The following is a 25,243-nucleotide window of genomic DNA, read 5'->3' as shown; positions in this document are numbered from 1 at the left end:
TTATCCATATTTTTTTCGGGACTCTTTTATAAGATTTAATTATTAAATGAATAATCGTTTTTTTGTAAATATGTAACATATTACTTTTCGTATCTAGGTAGTGGGAATGTATATTTGATAAGTACTTAAATGTAAATTATAGATTTAATCAATTTAAGATACTGAAGTGGTGGATTTATTCATTAGGTGAACGTATAAAACTATTAGAATACAGACAACAAAATATTTTAAAAACACATAGTGACTAGTGACCACAAAATGAAAAATTTTACAAAGTTCATTTAGCGAATGATAGAGTAACATTAATAAAAAAACTGCTTTTCAAGGCGTCACTTTTATTTTATTTTAGAAAGTCCACAGAAATAAATTATTTATAAATCAAGTATATAACTTTAAAAGTACGTGAAAGTCTAATTAAGGGTCTTCTCATAATTACCATATTTAAAAACGTCAAACATGAACGTAATTACTTATAAGTTAGTACTAACTCTCAACAAGCTAAATTGTACACTGTAAATAATAAATAAAATTGGTTTACAAATTATTGATGTGTCGTTAGTAATATTTATTTGTTAGTGTATTTGTTTAATCTATAATTTCATACAAATTTGTGTTATTTAAAATAACAATTTATTTTGTAATTTAAATGCAGATACATACTATAAATGCCCTGACCTAGCGCATTCCCCAAAGTTATAAATTTGCAACGAGAATTTTTTATTTATTTTTTGTTTTTTTTTACAATAAACATAATAATTAAACAGTACTAAAAAAAATTAAGCATAATTACTTATCAATGAAATACATATTAATAGAAAAATAGTAAACAAAAAAGTCCCACAAAAGCATGGCCTGTTCGTGGGTATACAAGAAAATGTTAATGAATTTTTGCTCCTATAATAAATAGTGAACAGTTATAATATTTTCGTACGGCATAAGAAAGGAAAAATCAAATATTCTGTAAAAGATAATATGGTATTTTTTTTATAGTAATTAAAAAAGAAAATAAAAAATATTTTAAAAAAACACAAAAATATTCCTAATATTGAATGTATAATGTACATAGTGCGTTCAAAGTTAGTGTATGAGAAATATATTTTAATTAATTTAATTTGTAAGCCACTTGTCAAAATGGGCATGAAATAGTCATGGGAATTGATCTAAAAATAATAAATAATATGATTAAACTCGACCCTGGTGTTTCCCATGTCTTGAACCTCCAAACCATAAATATGCAAATCCAACTCTGGTAGGAAGGCAGTTTACTACTGCATAAATCGAGGTATAAAAGAACTCGATAGCTTTAGTTAGGATCAATCGTTACTAGATCCTTGAGTGCAACGTAGTGTATAAGGTTATTGAAAAATATAGTTGTTTTAACTGTGGATAAGATGAATCGATTGGTAAGCCCATTTATCAAAGTTATTCTTTATTTTATAATCCAACTGGGATTGAACGGTAGGAAAAAAAACTGAGACCCGATTATGGTTCATGATTTTTGGTGGCGCTACAAAAATTAAATATTTTTTTTTTTTTACTTAATTTTAATTTTATAGAGTCGGGTTGTGGTCCCGTGGCTAGTGTCTCGGACTCGCGGCTCAAAAGTCCGAGGCTCGAATCCCACTTTACCCCAACTTGATGCCCATTTTCTAATAGAGATTTTTTTACTCGTTGAAAATGGCCATCAAAATTATATATTTGGGTAAATCGTAAGAACCCAAATATTTATTTTTAATTGAAAAAAATAAAAACATTTTTTTTTATTATTCTGCACTTTGTATCTTTTACGTGTAAGGAGAAAACACATTATATTTAATATTTTTACAAACGGAGAGATTTAAGTTTTTTATAAAAAATTACTAAAAATCAATAAAAAATTTAATGGAAAACATTTTAGAGAACGAAATATGGAATTCTGGGCGTTTACAGGACTTGTGACCTCTCATTGGCTGGTTTAAGTTGTCACTTTACACACTGTGTAACATTCACCATTTTGCCTATGTTTGAAAATCTTTCAATTCATTATGATTAGCTGAAACCTTTATTGTTGTGAAGAGATTTATCTGATTAAATTATTTCACGTACGAGTACTGCAACGCCCAAAAACAATTTCCTAATTTTTATACTAATTTTAGACCGTTTGGTTTTATTACAATATTTTGGGTTTGTCCAAATATTTGTAGACAAAATACTGGATTTCTCCCCCTAGGTAGCTATTAAGATTAACAAATTATGTACAACATTTAAGAACAGTTAAAATATATCTCTGTTAAATTTTCTTATTTTTATAGCTCCCTAAAAGGTTAAATCTAGTCATTTGTCTACAAACATTTGTACAAATTCAAAATATTGTAGTTAAATAACAATTTAACTTTCATATAACAAAAAGGATCTGGATACACTGCAATTAGAGTTCCAATGTAATGCCCTATGCACCACTTGCGGATAGGGAAATAATGAACAATTTAAAATACTTCAAAATGTTAAGTATTTATGTATTGAATGAATATGGAATTGTATTTTGATAAAGAGTGTGAATAAATAAATAAATAAATAAATAAATAAATAAATAAATATAATGTATAAAAAAAATATCATAAATATGAAATTTAAAGGAAAACAGAAGAATCAACAACTGAAAAATACTCAAAAAATGATATGTATGGATTAATCACAATAAAGCAAACAAAAATAATTAAAGTGTTTTCTAGACAAAACAGTCCTCATAATAGTTCTTAATTTATCAATTGAGTGATTGAGTGATTGATCCATTCAAAATAAATCATTTTATTGTTAATGTTAACTTTAACATTATACAAAATATCAAATTCTAAAAAAAAACAAGTCTATTTTGATAAGAGATAAGAAATTTAAAAGATATTTTATGTTTGCGTATTTATTTTGATTTATTGAAAACAACATTTTTTAATTTGCATAACTAATTTTTTTGACATGCAATTATGTAGTCAGTGAACAATTTATTTTTTACATCATAAACAATAATAAATAATGAAAATAATGTGACCTCACAGGGCTTACCCGTGCTGAGGAAACTTAACAATATACTTTATAGCTAATATAACTAATATACAATATTTATAGATTATCAAAATGTTTTTAGACTGGATTTCACCCCTTAGGGAGTCATTAAAATTTCATACTGCGTTGCCTAGTATGTGAAATAATTATCTCAAATGAATCTCTTTACAAAAAAAGGTTTCAGCTCTTTAACTTCACTTAAATCAACAGATGGAAAAATTGAAAGAATATGGATGTTCAAACATGGGCGAAATGGTGAATGTTACAAAGTGTGTAAAGTGGCCACTTAAACCAGCCAACGATAGGTCATTAGCCCTGAAAATGCCTGGACTTCCATATTCCCTGCTTAAAAAAGTTTTCCTGTTGTAATTTGTTAATAACAAATATAGCTAGTATAATTTGATAGCCAACACCATAGTACTCGTATGTATAAAAAAAAATAACAAGGTGTTGCTAAGCTTTAAATTAATCATATTTGTTCATAAACGCATATTCGTCTTTTACAAAAAACATGTATGAATTATGAATAATAAATATTAATAATAAGTACCATACCAAAATAATAATATAGAATGGTATTACCTATCAGTTCTTAAAAATAAATAATTTCTTTCAATTTTAAAATTTAAATTTTATTTATTCACATACGAGTATATGTACATTACAAAATAAAGTATCTTTATTCATACATATAGAAATAATTAAAATAATAAGGCAAAATTAGGCATATATAAAAATAATACATAAGTATACATAATATCCAAAAGGATAATGTGTTAAAAAAAGTAAGAAATCTTGTAACGAAAAACTCCCTCAGAGTCGTGAAAAATGTCAATATCCACAGTAATATTGTTCAATATAGAGATTGAACTTTCAACGGACTTAATCATTGGCAGGTTGGTCCTGCATATTGGATTGTGAAACAGTCTATGCTGACGCTGTCCAAAGTAATTATCCGTAACATAAAAGCTAATGCTCCGCGTAATTTCAGGGTTTTCAATAATACCCATATATACCCCTTATGATTCACCCAAACACTTAATTTTATAAGGCCATTTTCAACAAGTTGTAGACAAATAATTAACCGTTGTAAAATTAGAATAAAGTTGTGGTAAATCGGGGCTCGAATCTTGGACTGATTCGTGAGTCCTTAACAATACTACAGGACCACAACCCGATTCTTTTGTTAATGTCCATTACATGGATAGTTTAGATACTCAATAAATACACTGAATCACATACAAAATGAAAAAAATATATAATAAAATGGGACAGGGAACTTACTCGTATGTGGCACAGAACAACGTTTCAGTGAAGTTAGATAAAAGTAAAAATGTTAATTATTATGTGTTAAAATTAAGTTGTGTCCGTTTTTTTCCAAATTAGAAAATGCGCACCAAAAGGTAAAACAAAATGGAAAAAATAATACTTCATTCGAAAGAAAAAATTTCACTCTACAGTAAATTGTGTTTCCGTTTGCGTGAAATAAATTATTTTATTTGAATTTGATTACAAATCTTGGAAATAAAATAACAAATAGATGAAAACAAGCATTATTGACACCTCCGTCTGTTCGGGTTCAATCAAGGGAATAAATATATTTGCGCAGTATACTTACGGTGAAGATGCTATTATTATTTATTCATTTATCAACGGACTTGGTCCATCAAAAAATTGGCAAACACAAATCTTTATAATAAAAGGCACAATTAAATAAAATACAAATAAAATAAATTAAAGCTTGGACAAAGAAATCAATAATAATTACTACTCAATTATTGACTATTTGTTGTAAAATAATGAAGGAGAATACATTATTGATAACTTTGTTGTTTTTGTATCGTCTAATTTTCCTTGCTTGGAAAAAAAATAACACAATTTATGTTAACGCCTAGTATTTTGTTTCATTGTACAAAAATTAATGCTCTTTCGGCATCATCCACAAGAGCACCCAAAATTACATGAATCATAAACTTTGCCATTAAAAATATCTAAAGTTCATTAAAAATATATAGGTTCTTATAAGATTTAATCTAACATTCACAATAATCCTTGGTCAGTATTAAGAAATTGAGTGCATGAATTCAGTGCTCAGTATTTATTTATTTATTTATTTTATTTTATTTGAGATTTTTACAGCTATTACATAAACAAAACAATTAGAAAAATCTTAACAATACTAAAGCCAATTTAAAAAATCCACTGTAAATATAATGACCCATAATATATAAGAAAAGAAGTTTAGTAATTGTATTTGTGTGACGTTTGTATTCATGTGTTTGTGAATGTGTGTATGCGTGAATGAATGAGGGAGAGGATACATGTGCGTGTGGGAATGAATGAGGGAGAGGGTGCGTGTGTGTGGGTGCGTAAGTATGAAAAAAATATTTGCTTAAAACTTGTAAATTGTATTAAAAATGGTACAATAAAGAGCTTAGTAAAAAGTAAGAAACCTTTTTGTTAAAATTCAAATGACGAAATGATATAAATTGTTTTTTTTATTTTTAAGTATGTTAAATTTCAAAACCATATTCTAAAAAAAAAGGGTTTTATTTTTTAAATTTAACTGATACACATCGAATGAATAATGTGCGACGAGTCCTATACAATTCGGTAATTAACCACAAAATGCAGTAAATACGAAATAATGACAACAATAAAATAAGGTTTGACAATACGCGAACGTTGATTCAAAACGATATATATATAATAACAACGTAAATTCTCACAATGTAAGACAGTAAAATATTATACCAAATATGTGTATTCTAGTAAATTAGATATAATATCACACAGGCTTTATTATATCACCGATAAACGAACCCAGAACCTCTGCCCATGAAATAAACGTCTTCGTCACTAAACGAAGACCGCCAAATTGCAAAAAAGAAACAATTAAAACTAATTACACCATATTTCCATCAATTAATCTAATGTTTCGTAGGTATTGTTTTCGTATTTTTCGTGGAATTCCGATTTTTCATAGCACTGTCAACCGTGACAATGTACTTAATAAAAACAAATACATTGCTCTATTATTTGATTGCACAATAAAATAATAAAAAAATATATGCAAAAATACTCGACACAACAAAAAAATAAGTACAGTGTGTATATTTGTGTGCAAGTATGTTTATTTATGCGTTTACATATATATATAGATATATGCGTGTAAATTTGTACATACAATCATACTGTTACGTAAAACTGATTAAATCAGTATACCCACGCACAGTATATGACTATGTGGGATTTTATTCTTAATATTTCGTACATTTTTTTGTATACTGTACTATCAACATATTATGTACTTTTAAGAAAAGAAATGTATCTTGATTGCATCATAAATAATAAACACCTTTATTTATTTTTTGCACCACCACTGCATACCTAGACTTGAGAAAATTCAAATATTAACTATCGTAATATCACTGGGAATCGAATTCAAAACCCCTGAGCGTAAAGCAAGCGTTTTACCCATTACTTTTTTTAAAAAGGAATAACTCGCTGAGTCTCTCATTTAGAGGCTTGTCAGCAGGTGGGAAATATGATGCGTAATTAAGTTACAAAAAATTCGCAACAACACTTAGACCAATGAGGAAGCTTACTGTTTTTTTTCGTTTTTTTTTAATACTTTAATAGACTATTAAAGTAAATTATTAATAAAATATAAACATATTTTTATGTATTGTATAATTAGCCAAATGATTTTTAATGTATTGTGATTTTAAAATTTCTCTACCCGTGACGTCACAAGTCCTCGCCGATGAGTTCTGCTGATTGGTGGAACATGGAAATCTATCACAACACTATCAATTATTGATTCGGAAGAATTTGTGACGTAGTTCATTTTTATTATTTTTTTCAAACATTTTCTAGAAAATTCGCTAAACCATTAAAAGCTCTTATTTTTACCGCGTGTAAGGAAACTTTTTTACATCCAATTTTCCTTAGCACTAAATAATATTTCTTGGATTTTATTTTTGCATCGGGAATGAGTCGAACCCGCAACAAACGCGCTTACCACTACCTACACCACAGAATTACAGTAAAATTACGATATACTAATAAATGCTTTGGCTACATATTTGAATTGATTAATTATATTAAATTTGTAATATCATAATACTAACCTTTTATAGATTATCTAGTTCAAGGTTAAATCCACGAAAAAAAATCATTAGTAAACTTTTACACCAACGATAAATCTATTTGATTCATTTCTTATATTTAGCATGGTAATTTATGGATTTAATTAACCATATACAATTTTCAGCGAATAAACCAGTATACTTTTTTGTTTTTGTTGCGTAATCCAGTGATTCTTAAACTTTATGAGTCGAATTTTAGAATTAATAAAAATAAAAATTAATTTCTCAAATAACTGTAAATTTCATTCCACTTGAACACGGATAAAATTCCTGAATCAAATTGAATATATATTTTTTTATATTTGCGAAAACGGTCGGGTTGAGGTCCGTGAGGGTCAAAATTGAAATATTTATTTGTGGCAAAAAAAAAAACATGAATTCGCCGCTCATAATTTACGCGTGCGTCCACTTCACACAACACCGGCTGCGGCGGCTACAGAACAGCGTCTTTGTCTTCCTTGTATGTGTTCTATCTTCGTGATCTCTCTTATACAGATGTATTGTTGTATGTGCGGACATAATTATTCGGGTAGCAAGGTAAAATATTTTTTGTATTAAAATCCAGCACAGTTGTACAAATTTTACTTTCCAAATCTGGTGTGAAAATGTCTATTTGAAGATTATAAAAAATACAACTTTATCATTTAAAAAAATAACAGAGATTTATAAGTCTTGTATCGTATGTCGACTAGTCTGACATCACAGCCACACAAGAGTTAATACAATATCGTGATGATATCATTTGTCAAATATTTTTTTTATCTCATGCATCAAAATACAAAGATAGGCATTGCAATTGCAATATAATCAGTCAGACATTGGGATAGAAATGAATCTTTCTGCAATGATAAAGCACGCACACTAATTTAATGGTTAATCATTAGAATTTTCGTTTCATTTTATTAAACCAATTAGAAGTTTAAAGATAATGAGATAATAAATATTTCAATGGTCACTGGTCATGTGCCTGAATTTTAAATGATACGAGTATTGTGTCAACACTAAAAAAATATCCGCTCTATGAGTAGGACATTTAGATCTTTTTTAAATGACCCAAACAACACACCAATTAATTATGTAAGAGTTTTTCGGTTTTAGACTTTATACTCAGATACTTGCAATTATCTAAGTAGTGAACCAGATAGACGTTTTTTAAAAAATGAAACTGCAAATTTATATTTGTATCATTGAGGATAAAACACAGGAGTCCACTTTTTGCCATATTGAAGTTAAAAATGCAGAAATTATCGCAATAAGCTATTTTATGCGCCATAAAAATGTTTTTTTAAGTTGAAATAAAAACCCGAAGTCCACTTTGTTTAATGTAAAAAACATAAGAGTCCCAGATAGCTATTTTAATACGTACTTTTAGTGTAAAAAATATCATTGTTTTACGTTGGAAGTTCTTTAAAGATTGAAATTGTCTCATTTGGTTCTAAAGTTAACAATTTTTTTGAAAATCGCTCAATCACAAAATCTTATTTCCTGAACATTTTGTACAATGTGACTCTTTTAACGAACAAATACGTATATGTGATTTTTTCAGTAGTTCATAGTTTTACATTTTTTTTTTACAGTATTCAGTATTGTTTACAGTATTTAATATTAACATATTACAACTGAGACGAAGAACAGTTTAGAAAAAGGTAATATATAAATCTAGGCATATCCAGATCTTAAAATGTCATTAGCTGGTTTAAGTGGCCACTTTACACACTGTGTAACCTTCACCATTCTGCCCATATTTGAACATCTGTATTTCTTCCATTTTTTCATCTGTTGATGTTTGTGAAGTCAAAGAGCCGAAATCTTTATTTATGCTGGTGAGATTCATCTGATGGAATTATTTCACCTACATACATTCAAGGCAACGCCTGAAAAATTGTTTTCAATTTCTATACTTCTTCATGGACCAGGTGGATTTATCAACAATATTTTGACTTTGTCCAAATTTTTGTAGACAAAGTCTGGATCATCTTTGTTTTAATCTGTTAATATTAACAGCCTCCTAGGGAGTTGAATCCAGTCCTTGTCTACAAAAATTTGGACAAACTAAAAATATTTTATTTATTTTGTTTATTTAACTTTTTGTACAAAATGTTATTTGTACATTGGCGTGCTTATTGGCAAATGGCAATTTCTTCCAACCAACCAATAAAATAAAAGTTTTATTTTTTATAATTCAAGTTACAGAACATATTCAACAGAAAAAAAGATTAAAAAGCTAAAAATATATTAAAATAGAAATAAACGTAATAAATTACCTTAAATAAAAACTATTACTCAATGGGAAAAAGGAAAAAAAGAGGAAAGAGGAAAGGAGGAAAGGGGGAAAGATTAAGTAAGAGAATGGAGATGTTTCTTCAGACGTGATTTAATAATGTAAACAGTATATAATATTTTTTACCGTTTTTAATATTATTACAGTATTTTCTATTTTTAATAGCATTTTATTTATCTATTTTCTAGGTGCTATGCGTGGCATTCTGCGCCGCAGCAGTCTCCGCCGTTGACGACAGACCCAATGACGTCAGCACTAAGAGTGGTGTCCAAGGCAGGACCTTCGGGTTGTTGGACCTCGACCTCGGAGGGGGTTACGGCGGATATGGGGGCGGCGGCCATGGCGGCTATGGAGGCTATGGCGGCTACGGGAACGGCGGTTATGGCGGCGGCGGTTATGGCGGCGGCGGTTATGGCGGCGGCGGCTATGGCGGCGGCGGCTATGGCGGCGGCGGCTATGGCGGACATGGAGGACATGGAGGACATGGCGGAGGAGGTTTGCATTTTTTCCACGTTTGCTATAGCATAATCATTATTATCAATGCTTATCCATTCTTTATTTAAGACAAAGAAACGTAGCTATGCAGAAGGCAGCCAGTCCACAATTTAAAAAAAAAATATTAATCTTATCAGCCGCAATAAAGTCAATTCTATGTTCTGCTAAAACCCACCAGACCGCTTTTATACAAACAAAACTGTATCAAGTTCTGAAAATGGTGTCGCTCATTTTTAAATCACGGCATTTTTCAATTTGCGGAAAACACCCACAGCACTAGAAAAATCTTACGGTACTTCAAAAATCATTCAAACCGGTCAATAACATAATAAGATTCTTATTTGCATTATAAAAAAAAACTAATGTATTAATTGTTTATCATTTGTTAAAGTCAAAAACATTTTTACCGTTGGCGTTGTCTAGATTTGAATATTTATTTAAATTTAACTAATACATAATATTATTTTATTCTTTATTTGGACTTAAATCAAGATTGAAATATCACTATCTAAATATTTGATTTGTTCCTTTCTTCTTCGTCTTCTTCTTTCCTTCCCATCTCCTCTCCTCTCTTCATAGTAAAGTGTTAATTTTTTTTGTAGGTCATAAAAAAGGCCTTGTAAATGCCTAGACTTCCAAATTCCCTTTTCTAAAATGTTTTCTCTCTCTGTTGCAACAAACTTAGATCCGAATAACTCCCTAGGGAGTAAATCTTACCTGCCTTAGACAATAAATAGAAACGGGTTGTGGTCCCGTAGCTAGTGTTGCGGACTTACGGATCGAAGGTCTGAGGTTCGAACCCCACTCTACCCCAACTTGGATTGCATAGTGAGTTATTTACAACTTGTTGAAAATAGCCACCAAAAATGAAATATTTGGGTAAATTATAAAAACGCTCATAATTAAATAAAAAAAACATTTGCAATTCTCAGAACCAGGCGACTCTAGTCGCGAATCCTACTATATATCCTTTAATTTATTTATTCTTGGCATTCTGGGAGAGATTGTCTTCAAGTTCTACAAGTTCTACAAGTTCAAACCCTGTACTATTTTTTTTAAATAGTACCCTCATGGGAGATTTTCATGATGCAAATGTAGTGTGACACATTTCGGAAGAATAACAGTAGGTACAGACTTACCAAAATGTGTTTTACTCTAGCCGTTCCATGATTTATTTGAAAAAAATATGTTTGGTAATAGACTATCAAACTAAGACAATTTCTTTTATGCATCTTATTATCATCGCTATGATAAATTAAAGTTTTGTATTTTTAAAACCACACCGCCCGCGACGTGACGAGTTCAAGTCGGTGAGTTTTTATGACACTTAAAAGTAGAACGCCGTACCCGTCAAAACACGCTCAATCTCGAAAAACATGGCTACCCGGAAACCAGAAATATATCACAACGGTATAATTGATTGGTTATTGTAAGCACGTGTTGATGTGAACATGTAACGTTACTAAGTAGCTCAGTTTTATTCTAATCATTTTTATTAATATTTTCATACATTTTCGAGAAACTTCGCCATACTTACAATTAAATGCTTTAATTTTTAAGAGAATCGGCGACGGCTTAGAAATTTGGATGAGTAAGTATTTAAACATTGTTTTCTGTCACTCTCTTGCAAACGCCTTTCAGATACTGTGCGTAAAGGACAACGGAACGTAGGACTGATTTATGTCCAACTAAAATCGACAAAATCAACGTTTCGCTGTCCCGTTTTCTGCACCGCAAAACCCAACCAATTTGGTTGTTTAATTCAAGAAAGAGTATCAGAATAAAATTTTCTGTCGGCATTTGTTCCGTTTTTCAAAGTTATTTATCATGTTTGTAAACTGTTCGTCCGAATACGGCAGACAAAACTGGGCGCTTTTAAGGATTTTTTTTTAAGTATTAGCTCCTATAAGATAGGAGGTTTGAGGTCTTGGATTAGCATAGAAGGAACAGATAGACACCCTTTTTTAAAAAATAATAAAATTAAAAATAAAAAAAAACTGTTTTTATAATATCAGCATATGTTAATTTTGTTTTTCTTTGCATGGTCATGACATACCATATTTAAATGCTATAAACTTATTAATAATTAAAAAAGGAATGGCCCACGCTCAGAAACTGAAGTCTTTGTGGGCATTTTTTGCAATTTATGTTATGGCTTTATTTTAAGATGTATTTTTTTAAAGTGCATTTTTGTAATTAAAATTATATGTAAATACGAGTATATGTATGGAAAATAAACAAGTTAAAAATAAATTTTAATTTATCAACAAAAAATGATAGGGATATACTAATGGTAAATATATAGTGTGTAAAAAAATCACTGCTCCAATCCATAATCTGCATAATCCAAAAAAAAAAAAGATAATAGAATAAAGTTAGACCACTGCCTTTCCTATAAACGCGTGTGAAAAATATTTTCTGAATCTAATTTCTCGTAGCATTAAACTTCCTCATTGAAACGGATTTCTACTCCCAGAAAAATCCTTAGTAGAAAATTCATTTGAATCAACCATTTTCATGGTGAGTAATACTTTTCAATTCTCTCTCCAACTAATTCGGTGGGAATGATCTTGAAAAGCCGATAATACCACAAGTCATCCATTCGGACGAGTTCTCTGACCTTCGATATCCGTTCTCATTTACAGAACTATGAATGTGTTCTATAAACCGTAAAAATTTGCAGTGACCACTTCCCGAAAACACGGATGGCTGAATTTTACGGCAAAAAAAATAACAGACAAGTTTACGGTAAATTTAACATTTTCAATGTGCATTGTTTTTTTGAAAATATTCACAAAAACACGCAGCGAATCCCCAAACACTTTTTGTCAATGTATATTTCTTTCTCTTTTTCTTTTCCGAACCAATCGCCTTCTGGGGAACCGTTAATAAGACGAAAGGATACAAAGACAACAAAATAAAATCATAAAACTAATTTACAACTTAACTTCTCCAACGACTGAACTGTGCGGAAAAACACGTTTGTTTGACATAAAACACTATAATCACGATAAAAATTGTACAAAAATAGTATTGGGAAACATACAAGACGTTGACATTACAGTTATTAGAAATGCTGACATACACAAATATAAAACCAGACAGCAACAACACTTCCAGTTTAAAAAACGGACAGATGCAGGACAATGAAAAATACAATACAATGGACTTAACACGACAATGACTAACCTGACTGCTTGAAAAATTATTTTATTTGGGAAATCAACAGTTTACATACATAAGCTTACATCGCCAATAAGGATAATTCATACATTTGCAAATGAATACGCAAATGACGTAGATATATTTAATATAACACTTGAATTTTAAAAGGCAGTGTATCAATTTACTATCTTCAAATTGTAATACCTAAATAATACTATGTTGATTTCAATTGTTTACGGTTTATTGACTTATATATGTATTCTAAATAAGTATTTTTCTAACTTCTTCTAATTTTAAGATTATTTTAATACAACTTATACGCAAAAATGTACTCCTGTTCTCCACTGCAATACATGTATGTATTATTATGTATCCTCATATATTTTCTACTAATATGTAATGATTTTAAAAAAAATATATATATATTTTTCTTTCTCTTCTTAATTCATTTTTTTTTTTCCTCTTTTCTTTGTGTAAAATGCATTTCTGTCTTCATATTTAAAAATGCACTTCTGTTCTTTCCACTTTTATACTAATATGTAAAGATGATATTTTTGATATTTTTCTATTTCTTCTAAAAATCATTTATATATTTTTTACTACTTCTTTGTAAAATACATGTCTGTCTTTCTATTTGTATATATGTATGTAAAACATGTAAAAGCCTAAAAGGCGTTTAAATAAAAAAATAAAAAAATACATATTTATAGTAAACAAACAGATATAGTGTATAAACTTAGAACTGATAACAGATTTCCACAAAGTATACAAAGCTAGTAAAGAAAATATATTACATATCAAATAAACACAAATAAGTTTATACATATAAAAGTTTTATTTTCATGTACTCGTAAATATTTTTCAATAGTCAAATATTTTTTTAATATATTTTTTAAGAACAGTAAGTTATAGTAAATTGGACGGGATAAGGACAAGAATGCTTGAAGAGAGGATAAGGAGGGGAAAGGAGATGTACATATATATTATAATAATGTCTACTAAGTTACATAATGCATTTTTAGTGTTAATTTTAAATCTGACAGAGTGATGTTTACGAAATCTATATAATTAAATTTTGTATTGTACACTGAAAAAGTCCTACGAAAAAAAACATTTTTAACATACGATGTTTTACTTATTGGTACATGAAACAGGTTTAGTTATACTAATCAAATGAGACATAACTAAACTTGAGATGGAATATTACATTTATTAAATACCCCGACGAGTTTTTTAAAATCAAAAGACTTTACACGCACTTCGGAGAGTAGCTTGGAATTTTAAAATATAAATATAAAAAATATTCAAACTTTTTGTTTTACTAACTGAGATCGATATATTCTAATCATGGGAATTGCCACTGCTACTATGATCGCGTCGTCTGCGTAGCATGTGATGTTAACGACTTTATCTCCCTTAGTCCTATATTTACCATTTCCTCCATTCTCGGATTCGTTTTTATACATTCATTTGGTTTGCGTAAGAAAAGTTTTTTGGCCTATATATTGTTGAGATATATTTAGTTAAAAAGATGTAAAACTTACTTTGTTTCTTCGTTGTACTGAATACGTGCTATTTTTTTAAAGACATGGTATGGCAATTTTTAGATTTGATCTTGCGGGCAATGTCTGTAATATATAATATTTATAACATTTCAAATTTAGTATTAAATACGTAGTTGCACAGAGAGTAAGTAGATATTAGATAGGTACCTATTGAAAAATATTGCGTATAAAATATCTTTACCGAAATTCCTATTATAACATCCAACTAAAATTCCTCCTACGTCAAGATGATAATCAAAATGTGTGATTGATAACAGATAACCTTTGATTATAGATAACATTATAGTAAAAGCATTTGACACTTGAAATAAATTCCTAAGTATATGTAATATGGACTCATTACAATATTATGTATGATGTCATACCTATTTTCGATAACAGTGAAATTAGTTTTATTTACGTTTGAAAAAAATCCTAAAAGTGACTTAATTGATAATACTTGATCTTCGACATGAAATTATAAAGTGCTTTTATTAATTTTAGATGATTAACTAATCAGGTAACTCCAAATTTTTTGGTACGTCATTATCGCGATTAGAAAAATGTGTTCTCGATATAATTAGACAAATGTGATTATGTAGGTAATATTTGAGAATCTTATAAAATGGAAAGTGCAGGAAATAGGGATACAGAACGCAACGATATTTTTATTTTTAACGTTAATAATATTTAAGAATTACAGTTCTAAAACAGTCGTGAAAACATTTTTTCTTATATGAAATACGCGATTTATTTTATTCAAAACTTCAAGTACAAAAAATAAGTATTTTGGCGGACTTAAAAACAACAACTTCCAGCCAACCAAAAAACAGACTAGTCAAAAGAAGAGTTGGTCAAAAATGTGAACTAAAAAATAAAAATATATATCATAAACATGCAAATAAAACAAATGATAAAAAAACCTAATTAATTCAAATGAACAGCTGTTTTTTTTAATCGGGAGATAAGGCTTGCACATACTTAATTAAAAAAATGACTTTGTTATACATATTAAAGGACGAGGAATGTTGAATAAGATAATGAGTTTAGAAGGAGAGAGAAGGAGGAACCAAGCAAAGAAAAGGGATAAAAATATGTATTTTAAAAAAAAAACAGTAAAATACAGGGATTTCATGATTCTGAGGATATATCGTGATGTTTCAGACGTTTCTGGAAGGTCACTAGATAAAGTGCATTTTTTATTTATTTATTTATTTTTTATTTAGGTAGCTCATTCCAAAGTCTAGCACGTTGAGTGGAAAAGGAATAGCTGAAAAATAATGCGCTATGTCGAGGAATGGAAAGTTTTCTCTCCTGAGAAGAGCGAAGTGAAAGACCATGATCAGAAAGGTAAATGAAATTCTCAGCAAGATATTTTGGAGCGCAAGGGTTGCGAAGAATATTATAAAGTGGTGAGAGAGATTGAAAGTTTATGCGCTGAGAAAAACAAAGCCACTCGAGTTCGGGGCGAAAAGGTGACACATGGTCATATTTTTTGAGATTGAAAATAAAGCGAATGTTTTGATGAAAACGCTCCAGACGATCTATGAGTTCCGTATTGGCGTGAAGATAGCAAATATAAGCATAGCACAGAAAATATAATAGAATACATAAGACAGGTGTTTTTGGTTGTGATTGGAAAAAAATTCTGAAGTCTTTTCAGTAAATGGAGGATACGATAAAACTTGTTTCCAACCTCAGCAATCTGTTCTTGCCACGTTAAGTGTTGGTCCAGAAAAATCTGGAGGATTTAAGTGTTTGATTTAAATTTAAATTGTTTTAATTTAAATCTTCAAGCACAAATAATAAGTACTTTGGTGGACTTATTGCTAAAAGTAATATCTTCCAGCCAACCAAAAAACAGGCTTGTCAAAATAAGGGTTCAAAAACTTGTACTAAAAAACAAATTATCTATCGAAAGATACACGCATGGAATATTCTAATTAATTGAAAATAACAGCTGTTTTTTCAATGGGAAGATAAAGCTTGCACACACAAACTTAATAAAAGCACATTAAGTTATACTGATACATATGAAAGGATAAGGGATGTGGATTCAGGTAATGAGTTCGAAAGGAGAGACGAAGAGGAACCAGGAAAGAAAAAGGAATCAAAAACATGTATTTATTAAAAAAAAAGAAATGTTTAAATATCATTCATTCCATTTAAGTTATTTTAATCAGTCAATCTGGAATCCCATCGTTTAAATTTGATACACATATTATATTAAACGATCTGGGCCCTGATTGCAATGGGAAGTCAAAAGAATTACCTTGCGAAATTTCTGTATGAAATATTTAATAGTTAAGTAATTATTTTTTAAAAACATCTTCAATGACAGGTTGCCGACGAAGGTACCTGCATAAGTTTATTGCACAAATACGAGTATACACATTTTCGTAAATAATTTTAATTTGATTTTATAGACATTATAATCATGTTGGAACCACATGTTCTCCAATCTCAATTTATCTAACTGAAGAAGGAAACGGTTGTTGAGCATGGCTCTGTAGCGCTCACCGTCCAAAGTAGTCGTTTAGCAGGCGGCGTTTCCAAAAAAATAGGCCTCATGACGCAGCTAGCGTTAACACCACATCATGCAGTAATTTTGAAAGGGTGTAATGGCTTTTCGTGAGTCGTACGCGGATTTTTAGTGCCCCAGAAGCGGTAATTCTGCTTATTCACATATCCACAAAGATGGAAATGGGCCTTGTCGCTCATGATGATTTTCAAAAAAAAAAAATTGTTTCTCGAGGTCGAGATTTAGATTTAGGGGTAGGTTACAAGCGCTTGGCGGTCAACGACTAATAGCTGATGCACTGTTTTTTTGTTTTTAAGGGAACATCTTCAAGTCGTTTACCAAAATTATATGTAAAGACAGCCGATTGATGCCCAATTGCTTGGCACGTCGTCTGGTCGCTACTCCGGTGTCCTTAGCGACATCTTTAGCCACAGCCACGATATTCTCCTTATAAATAAGCCTATTGCTCCTTATAAATAAGCCAATAAAATAAAAATTGAGGCGTCATAAAAGTAAAGTTATTGTTGGTACTGCAAATCTTATCTTATTAGCAATTTACTGAATTTGTATTGTCTATAGTATCTTTGTTTTGTTTTTTAAATTATCGGTCGTTAAAATTATCATAAACGCTTCTTTGACTAGGTGCCCTAAGTCAAATAAGAGACATTATTTACGAAATAAATACTTATGTAATATGCTATTATTTATGGTTGATGTACATACCTTGTAAGTTTACTTATCTCGAGTCGAAACGTAGTAAAATTATCCAAAATTTGATCAAACGACCATAAAGATAAGACAGTTAAACATAAAAAACATTTATTTTTTAAAATTGTTTGCGTCCACAATATTTATTATCTACTTGAGTTCTCGACTTTTCTTTACTTTTATACTTGTTTTATGATGCTTAGTGGACTTTTTATTTAGATATGTATTGTATATACCTATTATACAAAACGCATTGTGGTGATTCTCCATCCTTAGGTATATATGAAAGCAAAACCAATCCGTCTTCTCTTCAAACACCAGTACTGGAAAATAAATTATTAAACAGTTTATTATTACTCATGCTCAGAGCATTAACTTTGAGGTCAAACACAATGTTTTGAGTTTGTCCAAATTTTTGTAGACAAGGACTGGATTCAACCCCCTAGGGGGGTGTTAATATTAACATAATACAACATTTACATTTTAGAGAAGGGAATATAGGATATTTTTGTTCCCTATCCTTTTCCTAATCTTTTATTGTAAATCAAAGTTATGACTATTTTATCAGAGATTTATTTATTTATGTATTATATACATACGGCCTAAGCCAATTACAACAGTTACATGAAGAAACATAAATGCAAGAAACTGAACAAAAAGAACATAAAACTATTTAGCAAAGACAAACAAGGGCAAAACAATAATAGTATACAATATATTATAAAAAACAAATGACCAAAAACTTTGAGCTAAACTTTGCCAATCCAACTTCATCCCACACTGTTTAGTCGCGAAGAGATCTACGAAAAGCCGGAAGATCTATCCCAAAAAATTCCAAGTCGTGTGATGAATTGACTAATCTACACATTCTGGACATTGGGGCATAAAACCAAAGTTGCTCTTAGAAGATTTTATAAATGGCAGATTTTGACTTCTGATGACACGGTTGGGAACATGAAAAGAAATTGATTGCAACAGAGATGCTATCTCTGTTCGGTTTTTCTCAGTTTAATGCAGTTTAAGCATCTTTAATCGCACCCAGCGGCATATTTCTGCGTAGCGTCACATTTGCTCATGATGAAAGTATTTTAAAGAACGAAGACACAAAAGGCAATAAACCACTAATGGAAATGTTATTTTCTTCGCGTTTGTATCGTGTCCATTTAATTGTAAATTTTTCGTAATTGCTATCAAGACATTAGTAAATATAAAACATGCATTCCATTCTAGTAGTCATATTTGCATGAATAATATCACAGATAAGTTTTATGCGGTAAACGGGTATTGCTACTTCAGGAATTTTATATTAATCGTAGTAGTTTTTCGCAGAAAATCGATAAAACTTAATCCTGTGTTTAAAACAACAATATAAATTAATACTCGCAATGATTTATAGATTGAGATAAGGTTAACAATGTTCAGTTAACTATTCTACTGAAATGAGTCAGAAAATAATTGTTCACTTCTCTGAGTCCGGGCTGTGTGCGAAACAGAACCAGAATCCCGGATCAATGGTTTAATGTTAAATAAAAGGACAATATTGTCTGGTCCCAGCTCCGTGAACAGCTTCTGCTGCGCAGGACAGAACGCTGGGACAATACGACCATTTGGCAGCTGTTCACGCGTCAACGCTGCGAAAATAAATACACGACGAGCGAGTTCGCGAAAAATAAAATGTTTTTTTTATAAATGGGGGGGAGGGGGTAGGGATAATACTGCTCCGCGGAGATAGTCTCCTTGTCTATCGGTGACCTCCGTGGTGTAGTGGTTAAGAAGATTGACTCGCGCATGGAAGGTTCCGGGTGCGATTCCCGGTGAGAACACAAAAATATAATGTGAGATTTCTTAAGACTGGGTATTCTGTGTTGTAATTCACAACTGTAATAGGAAAAAATAAGTTTTTTTTTTTAATTTGAGTAATAAAGGTCTATGAAATACTGTCCGGTAAAAAAAAATTTTTTGGTTATTATTATTGGCATAAAAAATATTTTTAAATTTGTAATTTTAAATAAAAAAAAACGGTGATTCCATAAGCCACGCCCCTTATACGTCACAATTCATGTTTATTTGTTACTGCCATTGAAATTTGTGTAGAACAATTTCATGAATCTTGACGTCACAACAACCAAGGTTAAACATGTCGCGTTTTTCTACTTATATATTTTTATGTTTTTTTTTTTACACTTACGTATTAAAACATTTCTCTACAATATCCATATTGATTTTTAAAATACAATCAATAATTCTAAATCCATTTCATATATTTTTATTGGTAGTCGTAGTATGTGATATTTCCCTATTGGGCCTCCTGGCCTCTTGTGGTGCAAAAAAAAAATCTCTGACAATGTCTCGGAACAATGTCCTGTCCTACATATTACTGTTTATACGTGGACAATGGTCGGATCCTGGAGCATAATAATACTGCATTATCCACGTATCCCTAAATGATACATAGATATCTCCCACCCTATTCTCTTTTAATCCCAGCAGTATTTTGACACTTACAAACGACACAAAACGACATAATTGAATTCAAATCGGCAGTTGCATACCAAGCGACGTCTACAGAGTAACTAATGGCCAAAACGTAAAACTACTCATTTATGAGTAGTTTAATCGGCTTCATTTTGATGCACATATGCGGTTTCTGGACTTTTATAATTCTACGACCCGTGTATTTAAATATAAGTAATTATATCATTACAATGGAATTTTATCAAGAATTGTTACTAAATAACATAAATTGAGTCTACGCCCGCTAATGTAGGCAGAAAACGTTAATTTACGTAGTGGTCCCGTGGTCCTGTCGCAGACCCACGGATCAGAGGTCGGAGGTTCGACAACAGTGGATAATTTTTAAATTTCAATGAGCATCGAACCCGGAACCGAATATTTTATTGTGCCGACATTTAACAAAGACTACCCTAAATTATTTTTTAATATCATTTCAGGTTTTTTATATGGGCCAAATTATTACAGAGGATACTTTGAATTTTATTATCGGCCAGGTAATTTTACCATAAATATTATATTTTTGGTAGACGTGGTTACCTTTATAATATAGTTATAAGTAGTTGGAGAAATTTTACTAATTTTTAAAACCCACTAATATTTTTTAATATATTTTTGTCCATCTCGTGGTTTAATTGTTGATGCGTTCACTTAAAATGCAAAAGATCCCGGGCTCGATTCCTGGCAAGAAACATTTGATTGAAGGTGTTTCTACACGGCAATATTTGATTGGCATCTGAAGCGGAAGACTATTCACCTTCCCTTCATGTGACAGATAATCGAGATACGCTGCATTTGATATGCCAATGCAGTGCCCTACCTTTACTTTATTAATAGATAAGAGTAATTTATCAATTTAGAGTATTAGAAGAAAATCTCCATTAAAATAAATGCATTAAAAAATTATACTAAAATAAAGTTTTTTCAGACATTTCGTAAAGAAACTAAAGTCTTGGGGTCCAAAGCATCTGACCTGAAAAAAACTTTTATTTTGAAGTGTTTTCATTAGTACTTATGAACGGAAAAACACTATTCGGAAAAGATTGAGTACAATGTAATAACTGAATGTGGAACTTGAGCCCTACAGGAAATCGGAAAAAAAAATGTTTTCTAACACGCGGTAAAAATTAGAGCATTAAATTATAAATCCAAGTTTCTTGCAAACGTACAAAAAAAATATTATAAAATATTTTAGTAAAAACGAACTACTTTTAACGACGTCACTAGTTTATGTGAATCACAATAAGAGAGTTGTGGAAGATTTCCGGTTTACTTGTGCAGAACTAACCGAGAAGAAGTGGAAGAGAACTTGAGACGTCACACTCGGATTAATGTCAAAAACACAAAACATTAAAAAATAATAGCGCTGGTAATACGATATTTCAAAATTAAAAACATTTTTTGGCTTAGTTTAATAATCTACTAACAATTTTTTTTTTTTTTTTAAATCACTGAACTTCCTCATTATAAATACATCACCCGAGGAAAATTATAAATTTGAACATTTAAAGAAATAATATCGATATTATGTAAAATTGTAATTGAGCGTGATAAATACCTGCTTCTCTTCATCGAGCGATAAATTGTGGTAAAACGTATTATTGTTTTTATTTTAAGACAGGTCACAGCTGGCCTTCCTTTTGTTATTTAGTCTGTAAACTATAAACCCAAAACAGCAATACCAAAGCTTAAAAATACTATAAACGAATATGTTTACTTTTAAAAATATATAGGATTTATTGGCTGCACCTACAATTAACTTGATCTAACTTTGTTCCATGCATTTTTAGGTCATTTTATAAAAAGTTGTTGTTGAATAAATAAAATCAATATTTAAAATAAAATCTTTTTTTTTTAATTTTGAATAATGAGGTTATTCATTTTTCAGGTTACGGTTATTATCCATATGACAGACCCGGCTACGGTGGTTATTACCGACCAGGTAACCATTTATTAAATTCAGTAGATTTACACATTAACCTAAGCAAAGTAGAATTAAAATCTAACATATTTATTTAATATCACCAATGTATTGACAGTTAGGTGTCAACTAACATGCCTATCCCTTTTAAAATTATTTTGGATTATAATTTATAAAGACCAAGAAAAGAAAAGAGTATTTATATGTTTCTTTTATTGCTTAAAACATAGTGAAATTGTTGGTGAAAAAAACCATTTGTGTTTCTAAAAAGAAATCATTTTTAAAAATTACAACATAGATGAAGAACATTTTAAAGAAGGTAATATTTAAGTCTAGGTATCTACAAGGCTTATGACCTGTCATTGGATGGTTTAAGTGGCCACTTTACACACTGTGTAACATTCACCATTCTGCCCATATTTTAACATCTATATTCCTTCAATTCTTTCATCTGTTGATGTTTGTCAAGTTAAAGAGCTGAAACCTTTATGTATACGGGTGAGATTCATTTAATTGAATTATTTCACCTACATAGTAGGCAATGCCTGAAAATTTAGTTTTTACAATTTCTATACTTCTTGATGGACCAGGTGGATTAATCGACAACATTTTGGGTTTGTCCAAATTTTTGTAGACAAGGACTGGATTCAACTCGCCGGGGAACTGTTAATATTAGCATATTACAACAGAGGATAATATTAACATATTACACCAGGTGGATTTATCAAATATTTGGATGGATTTATATAATATTGAAAAAAGTCTAATAACGGTTAATAGAAATAAACAAAAGAAAACAAAATTATGTCTGGTGGGATAGAGCTTTGTGACGAGTGAGATTTCTAAATAGTAAATATGTGTAAAGCAATAGTTTCCATAGACAAAAAAGTCTTTATAATAAAATGATTAGAGTGGTTTCAAGTTGCCTTCTCGGTGAATTTTTCTGTCGGGGTTACCTAGTTACCTTTGCTTTGTTGGTTCGTTGTTGGTTCTGGTTCGGAGGCGCCAGAAACTCGCCTTTCAGCCTCTCCTTATCAGCTGTGATCACACCGTTATGAGTGTGATTGCATTGCCCGGGGTTCGCGACGTGGACGCTAACGAGTTGGACTAGTCGCTAGTGTTGCCAGTGGAATGCAACTGGGCATTCGCAGCATTTAATAAAATCACACCCTCCAGCAAGATGTGACTCAGATTTATTTAAAAAAAATACATTTAGCTATGTCATTATTAAATTAGAGGTGAAAAATAGATATTCAAAGTTTTCATAATTTTCTCACTTGATATGAAATGGCCCTAAAATAAAATATTTTGAATAAACCAACAACACTGTTTTATGGCAAAGTTAGGTAGAAAGAAAGTGTGCTTCACTACAATTCCACTTTTCCTATATTCCTGTACCTATCTTTTTGCATACTATTAATGGAAAATAACAGAATTTTAAACAGTATTAATTACCGTCCACATAATTTTGTTTTCAGGGTATGGCGGAGGTTATAGGCCCGGTGGTTATGGCGGATACAACCGACCTTACGGTGGAAGACCAGGGTACTATGACAGACCGGGATACGGAGGCGGCGGCTACGGGGGCGGATATGGGGGCGGATATGGAAGCGGCTACGGAGGAGGCTATGGAGGCTACGGAGGCTACAAGGGAGGAAATGGCGGCTACAAAGGAGGATATGGCGGCTACAAAGGAAATGGCTATAACGGATATGATAATTATGATGACTACGACAACTTCGGAGGTTATGGGAGAAGTGCCGGAAGGTCTGCTTCAGCATCCGCTTCGACAAAGTCGGCGTCAGTTTCCGCCAAGCACGAATAAACTCTGTGAAAAAAAGGAACTCATTGGAATGTACTAGTGAATTTAGTGATCAGTGCTGACATTTCTATACCAAAAATGATATTTTTTTAAGTATTTAAATATGTTAAGATGTATGTAAATTATGAAACAAATGAAATGCGTTTTATAGTAACATTAAAGTTAAGTTATATAAGTTTTCGATTGATTTATTATTCCTTAATAGAAGAGTAAATGTAATTCTTAACTCATATTATAATAGAGTCTCCATCAGTGGCAAATGGTGATTTTATTTACAGGTAAACACTTTTAAAAAAATCATTTATTTGTACCTACTATGTAGGTACATAATATAATGTAAGTTATTTATTGATTGCTATATTTTTCTGTGGTTCTGTGAGATACAACTCTCATATATGAAATCAACTCAAACTACGTAACTTCATGATATATTATCCATTAATTTAACACAAATCTTATATATAAGATTATAATTCAGTGGGTATTAGGTATTTTCATTACGATTGAAATGTTAACTGGCCGATTTGTTCTAGAAATGAATAATGCCAAAAACGACCGCGTCAAGCGCCACGTGTGTTGCGAGTCATATGTCAAAAGTATCATCCCAAAGAAATATTTCAATTTCAATTATTTTTATTAAAACCTCCTTGGTAAAGCATATTTTGTAAAAAAAAAATGTATGAAAATAAATACACACATAGACTGCGTTGTGATATTCTAAATTTAAACATTAGTAAATTTGAAATATACACACATTCCACATTACATCTGAGGGCATTGGAAGCAAAGATAGCAAACTCCCGTTTTGGTGTTTTCGAGAAAAATAACAAAAACTGCTACACTAATGCCAAAGAGTCTTCATGTTAGAAATGTTATTTTCACTGAATTTAAACTTTCAGATACTAATAAATTAGCTTAAATAGAAACACGAATTAAAAAACTTTCTTAATATTTGTATAGCACGGCCATTATGTAAATTTAAATATCAAGCCTGTCATTGGTCAAATAAAATGGCTGATGGATTTGCTATGCTTTCAAACATTATTTTCAAACCATCAGAAGTATGATTTTAAACTACATTTGCA

General features: G+C 30.6%; 1 protein-coding gene across 2 annotated transcripts; it reads left to right on the top strand.

The window, feature by feature from the left end:
* Positions 1-1,326: 1,326 nt before the first annotated feature.
* On the top strand, positions 1,327-25,230 carry LOC148278847 (uncharacterized). 2 transcript variants are annotated; one of them, XM_088230805.1, is made up of 4 exons: positions 1,327-1,403; positions 9,660-9,966; positions 22,304-22,357; positions 23,815-24,270. In XM_088230805.1, the coding sequence occupies exons 1-4, from the start codon at positions 1,392-1,394 to the stop codon at positions 24,159-24,161; spliced, it is 720 nt and encodes a 239-aa protein (XP_088086931.1). In that variant the 5' UTR covers positions 1,327-1,391; the 3' UTR covers positions 24,162-24,270. The 2 variants fall into 2 exon arrangements, with proteins under 2 accessions (XP_088086931.1, XP_088086932.1); XM_088230806.1 differs by lacking the exon at positions 22,304-22,357 and having other exon boundaries at positions 23,815-25,230.
* Positions 25,231-25,243: the final 13 nt, after the last annotated feature.

This window comes from Micrasema longulum, unplaced genomic scaffold (genome assembly GCF_059751315.1).
Source record: "Micrasema longulum isolate JH-2025_06_02 unplaced genomic scaffold, ASM5975131v1 h1tg000819l, whole genome shotgun sequence".
NCBI classification, from domain to species: domain Eukaryota; kingdom Metazoa; phylum Arthropoda; class Insecta; order Trichoptera; family Brachycentridae; genus Micrasema; species Micrasema longulum.
This window is presented reverse-complemented; position numbering and strand designations above follow the sequence as displayed.

Excerpts from the sequence above, each read along its gene's own strand:
- LOC148278847 (XM_088230805.1), top strand. Across the intron at positions 9,967-22,303 it reads TGGAGGACATGGCGGAGGAG|GTTACGGTTATTATCCATAT; the intron begins GTTTGCATTTTT and ends TTCATTTTTCAG. Across the intron at positions 22,358-23,814 it reads CGGTGGTTATTACCGACCAG|GGTATGGCGGAGGTTATAGG; the intron begins GTAACCATTTAT and ends TTTTGTTTTCAG.